Source organism: Sardina pilchardus, chromosome 18, assembly GCF_963854185.1.
Source record: "Sardina pilchardus chromosome 18, fSarPil1.1, whole genome shotgun sequence".
Lineage (NCBI taxonomy): Eukaryota > Metazoa > Chordata > Actinopteri > Clupeiformes > Clupeidae > Sardina > Sardina pilchardus.
In genome coordinates this window covers 20933175-20940762 of record NC_085011.1, presented here as the reverse complement: position 1 = coordinate 20940762, position 7588 = coordinate 20933175, and the positions used below count along the sequence as shown (strand labels likewise).

The window sequence follows — 7588 nt, the reverse complement described above, 5'->3', positions numbered from 1 at the left end:
CCTGGCGACAAGCCCACGAGTGAAAGTCGAGGAGAGAGAGAGAGCTCGTTAAAAGATTCCGAAAATGAAGAAAAACTACTATGACGCGCATAAAATAAATAAAATTCCTCAGCGGATTAAAGTTAGGATGACTGTTTATACATGTTTTTATCCCTGTGAGAGCTCCTAAACTTTGTACATTGTTGTAGAGACGGCAGCGTGCGCCGAGGGGAGCTCTTTCTCCCTGCTATATTGTGAGGGGGAGCAGGTGTTGCCTGAATTACCATACAGCTGAGAGCACAAAGAACAAACTTATTCTTCCCTCACACAATAACAAAGTGCCTTAATGACAGCCACGCGAACGACACACACCAGCAGTTTTTACTGCCCATCAGCTTTCAGATATTATATGGAATATCTATGCTATGTATAGTAATCAATACGTAAAGGTTGGAGAACTTGTCAGCATCTTGGAACAGGTTGTATTAGGGTTCCAGAAAACTTTGAAAAGTGTGAAAACTTTATACAAAATGGAAACATACTATACATGACCTATTTTTTTTTCATCAAAACACTTTCCAGTCTGAAAATGCTTTACATTTTATTCAGTGAAAGTTCTGCATGCCATTTGGGAATACTGATAAATACAAAACACGGTTGAATAAACTACAGGACAAAACACGATTGGGTAAACAATGCCAAACAACCCAAACGTTGGAAAACAATTGTGGTGTTTTATAAATAAATAAACAAATGTTTCTTGATGGCAAGTTATTATCAAATGAAGGTCGTATGAATAAAGAAAACATAGTTAAAGAAAATGTCAGAGTGCTTTGGTTGTTCATAATTTTACAGTAGATAATTAATGAAGTATTTATAAAATAATTATTGCCCAGCCTCTATTAATCGGTTGTTGCATGTCAAAACAATTGTCAAATCGGCTATAGGAGGGGGGACTATCCGTTGCATTTCGTATGACGTCCGTGCGCCTCAGTGAAGAATGTCGAGTCATTTGAGCAGGTTTAACTATGAGCAGACGGAGTGTGATGTAATTTGAGGTTTTCTGTCAGCAAAGGATGTAAAGGATTCTTGAGGTTAAATTTTTCTCTAGTATGTAAATGAGAAGTTTTTTCTCTCTCTCTGGCCATGGGGAAGGGTTGCACATTTTACAGCTCAGTGACCATTTGGCGATCTTTTGAGAGGGGGTTTGAAAAGTGTCCCTTTGTGACAGCTCGAGCCAGATTGGGGGAGTAGCTCATTTGCATGTCATTATCCTAGCAGTCGTAGTCTGTATATAACCGGCGGCAGGCTAGCCGGGACATCAGACACACGCATAGTTTCATACAGTGCACAAGGAACGAGAGCGCAGAGGGGAAGTGCTTTGGACCAGTACCATCTTTGCGCTTAATAAATCAAAGGGAGAGTAAACAACACACGAGCAAACCCTGCGACGGGGTTGTCCTCTTGTTTGCACCCACGAGCCTGAGGGTGTATTGATCTTCAAATATTAATATCTGGATTGGAATTTATGACCTAAGAAGGGATTTTTTTATCACCTTGGATTTTTTCGTCCACTTTCGTCTGACACGGCATCATAAGGATTAAATTGACTTTGGTTATTTTTTCCATTCCAAGAAGGACTTAAATGGGACACAAAAGAAAGTAAGAAGAACACGTTGTGGGAAGAGACTAAAACAAATCCAACGAAGTAGTCTCTTTACACTGAACTGTCTGTTGAATAAGAGAATATATCTGGACTTTCAAAATTCATCTCAATGCTTGTTTGAGGGACACAGTCAAATTTCTTTGGGCTCTTGGAAGTTGAAATTTGATCAAAACCCAATACAACACAATGGGACACCAGTCAATTCTGATAGCTGCCATACTTTGTGTGTTGACATGCCAGGTAAGACACATTTTCCTTTCGGTCATGATTTCAATATTGATTTATAGTGACGTCCAAATCCATATATTACATATAATCAGTGTATACTGTAAAATGTTTCTGAAAATATGATGGCTTACATGAGGTTCGTTCTTTCAACAGGGGTTCTGCTCTGGGGTATTTGAACTGAAGTTGCAAGAGTTTCTCAACAAGAAAGGAGTGACGGGAAATACGAACTGCTGCAAAGCGGGGACCGCATCAAGCCTCCAACAGTGTGAATGCAAAACTTTTTTTAGGATCTGTTTGAAGCACTACCAGACAAACGTATCACCGGAACCTCCATGCACCTACGGTGGTGCGGTTACCCCTGTGTTGGGATCCAACTCCTTCCAAGTTCCCGTGATGACTTCTAAGGATTCATTCAGCAATCCAATACGATTCTCCTTTGGCTTTACTTGGCCGGTGAGTTGGTTGATTGTTTTACCAACAGATATCTTCACGAGTAGTAGAGTGTAATGGGTTTCATCACGTGCATGTGGCTCTCTCGATAACGTCAAAAGATTACCAAGTAGAAACGACTGTGGAAGGGTGGTCTTTTAGCTTAGAGCATTTAACAGATGTTACAGGGGTGGGAAACTTCACATCCCCAGAGTTGGTGTATTATTGTCAGCTCTGCGTGAAATTCCGAAACGCTTCATTTTACAGCAGTAAGTAAGTGTGAAAGTGGGGAAATTGACCGTGAAGCCCAGTGGCATCACACCTCTGTTTATCAGCCTCTTCCGTCATATGTTAAATACGAGGCCCACCTTGTGCGACTAATGAGACACTGGTTGCCATGAGGTCTTGAGAGATAAGTTGTAATCGAGAACATAGGCCCACTAAACTAATACTCTCATTGTCTTACAGGGGACCTTCTCGCTGATTATCGAAGCGCTTCACACAGATTCCATCGATGATCTTTCAACAGGTAAAAAGTGTTTCCAGCTCCTTGGTTGTCAGCGAATAAAACCCCCCAGCTGTTTTTATGCATTTTTCTTTATTCTTTATCATTGTTTTTAATGAATTGTATTTCGTAAACAGAACACCCAGAACGTCTCATCAGTCGGATGACAACACAGAGGCACCTCACAGTGGGGGAGGAGTGGTCTCAGGATTTACAAATTGGTGGAAGGACGGAGCTGAAATACTCCTACAGATTTCTGTGTGATGAACATTACTATGGCGAGGGCTGCTCTGTCTTCTGCCGCCCCCGCGATGATGCCTTTGGACATTTCACCTGTGGCGAGCGTGGAGAGATCATCTGCAACTCTGGATGGAAAGGCAAATACTGCACAGAACGTAAGTATTTTGCCAATCTGAGATGTTTAAAATACTTTTACCTGGGTCTATTTGTGATGTAGTAGTTTTACTTTGACTATAAATACATTATTTTTGGCGTTTCCAAAAGTTTTCCACAAACTTTATTTTACAGTACAGAAATGTTTTGGTTTCAACAGGCGTTTTTTATGCGAATGCAAATGAGAGACGTTTGCCGAATAATCACACGCGTGCCATAGATTAAATGTAATGCCTGATTGGCTACTTGGCAGTGCGCTCCGTGTTGATTGGCTTAGCGCAGTGAGGTATTGTTGGAAGCGGGCAGCTGCCGAGTGAAAGGACAATAGAGCAGCTGTCCTGCACTGGCACCATGTATACCAGCTGTCCACTCTTATCCACGCCGACTCGGGGACACCGAGGGGAGGGGTTGTATGAGCACCATGAAAAAAGGGGACTTCTGACCCACAGTTAGAAGAAAAAGAAGCTTTTGTGCTGTGAGGCTTTTGTGTGGAGAGCAACTGTGTTAAGCAGAACGTCCTTGCCCCTGATGATGAGGGGAGCAGAATTTTTTCACACAGATAGTAGAGCCTGCCAGTGCCCTCTGAAATGACTGAACAAGTGTTTATATGGGAGAGTTGAGTCAATCTTTGTCTGATGAAACATATGCTTGAATCACTCAATGGATGTCTGTGTCTTTACAGCAATCTGCCTCCCTGGATGTGACGAGGAACATGGGTTTTGTGACAAGCCAGATGAATGCAAGTAAGTACATCAGATCATCCACGATGCTATGAACAGACATAAAAGAGTAGTGTGGGTTAAACTCCTGATAGAAATGTCATAAAACACCAGTCCATCCTAATCATTCTCGTCTCCTCTACTTCTTTTGCCTCAGGTGCAGAGTTGGCTTCAGTGGGAAGTACTGTGATGACTGCATCCGTTATCCAGGATGCCTTCACGGCACCTGCCAGCAGCCATGGCAGTGCAACTGCCAGGAAGGCTGGGGTGGACTCTTTTGCAACCAAGGTGAGCAATTATTCCTTGTAGTATTTTGAATTTATCACCTCTTCTGGATCAGTTCTAAATGAGACGCCTGTATTCTTCTATCTGAAATATTGACATATGAAATAAGATGTGTGACATTAGATTAACTTTTCATGAATGTTTCTGAATGTTTCAGATTTGAACTACTGCACTCACCACAAACCATGCATGAATGGAGCCACTTGTACCAACACTGGGCAGGGCAGCTATACCTGTACCTGCAAGCCTGGCTTCACTGGGGACAACTGTGAGATTGAAGTCAACGAGTGTTCAGACAATCCTTGCAGAAATGGGGGAAGCTGCACTGTAAGTGTACTTTTCTTCAACTTTCATTGTGCTATGCAGTGCCATACATTGCAATTTTGTAGCTTGGTGTATGTAGCCTACTATCCTCCCTAAGTCAAATTGCTCTATGTTAACAGGATATGGAGAACACCTACACCTGCGCCTGTCCTCCTGGATACTATGGCAAGAACTGTGAGTTGAGCGCTATGGATTGTGCTGATGGGCCATGCTTCAACGAGGGTCGCTGCGTCAACAACCAAGATGGAGGATACTACTGCCAGTGCCCACCAAGCTATGCTGGTTTCAACTGTGAGAAGAAAATTGACCACTGCAGCTCCAACCCTTGCTCGAATGGTACGTTCAGTTTTTCTCTCTCTCCAAACATATTTATCCGCTTGGACTGTGGACTAGAATATCTCTCAAATCTGTGTTTTCAAATGATCTGACAATATATATATTTTTTTACGCATTAGGTGCTCAATGTTTGGACCTAGTGGATTCCTACCTGTGCCAGTGTCCAGACGGTTACGTGGGAGACCACTGCAGCGACAATGTTGATGAGTGCGCTGGCTTCCCATGCCAGAATGGTGGCTCCTGCCAGGATGGACTCAACGACTACACCTGCACGTGCCCACCTGGCTACACTGGAAAAAACTGCACCCACCCAGTGAGCAGGTGCGCCCATAACCCATGCCACAACGGCGCCACCTGCCACGAGAGGGAGGGCCGCTACGTCTGCGCGTGCGTGCCTGGCTACGGAGGGCGCAACTGCCAGTTTCTTCTGCCCGAGAACAACGGGCAGCCTGTCGTCGAGGGGCACGATAAACACTACTCTGAGGGGGGCGAGGACGGAGAGGAGCAGACCGATTACTTCCCCTGGATGGCGGTGTGCGCGGGGATTATACTGGTGCTGCTGCTGTTGCTGGGCAGCGCCATCCTGGTGGCGTTTGTGCGGGTCAAGCTCCAGCGGCGGAGCCAGCTGATCGAGGCCCGCAGCGAGCGAGAGACCATGAACAACCTGGCCAACAACTGCAGCCGCGACAAGGACCTGTCGGTCAGCATCGGCGTCCTCGTTCCGACCCAGGTGAAGAACACCAACAAGAAGGTGGACTTTCACAGCGACAACTCGGCCGGCCTCGGAGGGGGCAACAACTCGGAAAAGAACGGCTACAAGTCGCGCTACATGTCTGTGGATTACAATCTGGTGCACGAGCTGAAGCAGGAAGAGGCGTGCGGGAAAGACGACCTGGAAAAAGGCGACCCAAAATGTGAAGCTAAAGGCGACTCCAAGTGCGAGGCCATGTGCGAGGCTGCATGCGAGGCCGCGTGCGAACCACTGGACTGTGACTTAGACGAGAAACACAGAAATCGCTTAAAGAGGTGAATACAGATGAAATGCTTTGACATGGAATGGAAGTTGATATTGAATTTGATACGTAGAAGTGTTGCTCCAAGATGTACGAAAAGCATGCTTTGATATTAATTTTGCTTTCTTTCCGTTCACAGCGATCCCTCAGAAAAGAAACGTCCAGAGTCATCGTGCAAGGACACAAAGTATCAGTCCGTGTACGTGATATCAGATGAAAAAGATGAATGTATTATTGCAACTGAGGTGAGTTGAGATATCAAGGCAGATTTTCCTTAAAGCTTTTCCCAATCTTATAATTTTTTTTTTTTAAATGTCTACTCCACAATCATTCCCTCATGACAGTGACTAACCAATATCTCCCTCCTTTCTCCATCTTCAGGTGTAACATTATATTGGAACTGTTGCTCAGTCGCTCTGCTGGAGGTTTTACTCCGACGAAATGCTGCTCAAACCAGGGGGAATGTTTCCCTCACGTGAACTGCTGCTGTGGAACTAAGATGTTGAATATGATACTCAGAATGAGCTGGTTCTCAACTGAAGTAAGCACAGTGACTGCAGAAGTTGGTTGTTGAGCCATACTGGCTCCCTGCTCCCCGCGTTGTTTTATTTTTAATTTTTTTCCTTTTACGTTCATGTCGCCCAGGAAATGTGCATATGGTGCAAATGGACTTGTTGCATGACCTGGAAGAAGAGTTACCTCATTGCACTAGAGGGCTTTTTTGTGTTCAAAAGAGGACAAAAAATGTATTTAAACTGACTGCAGTGTGTACTGTTTCATATCCTCACATCAGTGTGTGTTGGTTCGGAGAAGAAAAAGACACTGCCTTTGAATCCTGTTAAAGTAACCGAGGCTTTTGTTGTTTTTTTTATTTTTAAGAAGTTGTACTTTTTATTTAATTGTTATTTGTGTTTTATATGTTTGTGAATGTGTTGTGGAATTCAGTTTGATATAATTTAATTTTCTCCCTCGTTTTGCAAATATGTATAATGTATATAAGGCACTTCGGGTCAATGTGACTGTTTTCCATAAATGTATTTAAGAAGCATTGTACAGATCTTATGGGAATTGTTTTATAACTGTTGCTCATGAAGGAAATCATCTAAATATTTTTCCAAATAAATAATGTATGAAATAATGGAATCATCTTGTCCCTGTTCTCTCTCTGATAGTATTCTCACTTCAGTGACAGTAAATTAATTCTGTGAGCATTTCAAGGTTTCAATGTACAGTATGTAGCTGAGATTCTCTCAGCTAGTAAACCTCTGAAATGTCAAAGTAGTTTTGGTCGGATGTAGCAGGCAACTGTCTCCCCTCAGTACCTCACTAAGTGAGACAAAGACACACCCGGTAATCACAAATTACAACCTTCCTCTTGATGGCAGCTTTATTTTTAGCGACCCGAGGGCCCACTGTCAAAAAAAGACGAGAAGAAAACCACGCCGTGGAAAGGGGGTTGCTCAGAGCCGGTCCCGTGATGTTTAAAAACCACGGTCAAACTCATCAAGCACTGATGATCCGGAGGAAAATAGACAACCATAGTTATCAAATGCAGATTTGTGGTGAAATGCCTGGGCCGATAGACAGAAGAACATTCTTCAGCACAACCTCTGTTAAGAAATAATAACAGGATCACAAAAGCGCACCACTTCATCATCCCTCGGGGCTGTGTATGATTACTACATTACAAAATAGAAAGATGAGAGTCATG

At 43.6% G+C, this 7588-nt stretch overlaps 1 protein-coding gene across 1 annotated transcript; it reads left to right on the top strand.

Annotated features, from left to right (window-relative positions):
* The first annotated feature begins 1196 nt into the window (after positions 1-1196).
* Positions 1197-7020, top strand: dld (deltaD). The gene is made up of 11 exons (XM_062519778.1): positions 1197-1885; positions 2027-2326; positions 2771-2831; positions 2945-3202; positions 3883-3943; positions 4077-4207; positions 4362-4531; positions 4648-4864; positions 4984-5890; positions 6017-6122; positions 6259-7020. The coding sequence occupies exons 1-11, from the start codon at positions 1832-1834 to the stop codon at positions 6262-6264; spliced, it is 2271 nt and encodes a 756-aa protein (XP_062375762.1). The 5' UTR covers positions 1197-1831; the 3' UTR covers positions 6265-7020.
* The last annotated feature ends 568 nt before the right edge of the window (positions 7021-7588 follow it).

Excerpts from the sequence above, each read along its gene's own strand:
- dld (XM_062519778.1), top strand. The coding sequence starts at position 1,832 with ATGGGACACCAGTCAATTCTGATAGCTGCCATACTTTGTGTGTTGACA. Across the intron at positions 2,832-2,944 it reads CATCGATGATCTTTCAACAG|AACACCCAGAACGTCTCATC; the intron begins GTAAAAAGTGTT and ends TTTCGTAAACAG. Across the intron at positions 3,944-4,076 it reads GACAAGCCAGATGAATGCAA|GTGCAGAGTTGGCTTCAGTG; the intron begins GTAAGTACATCA and ends CTTTTGCCTCAG.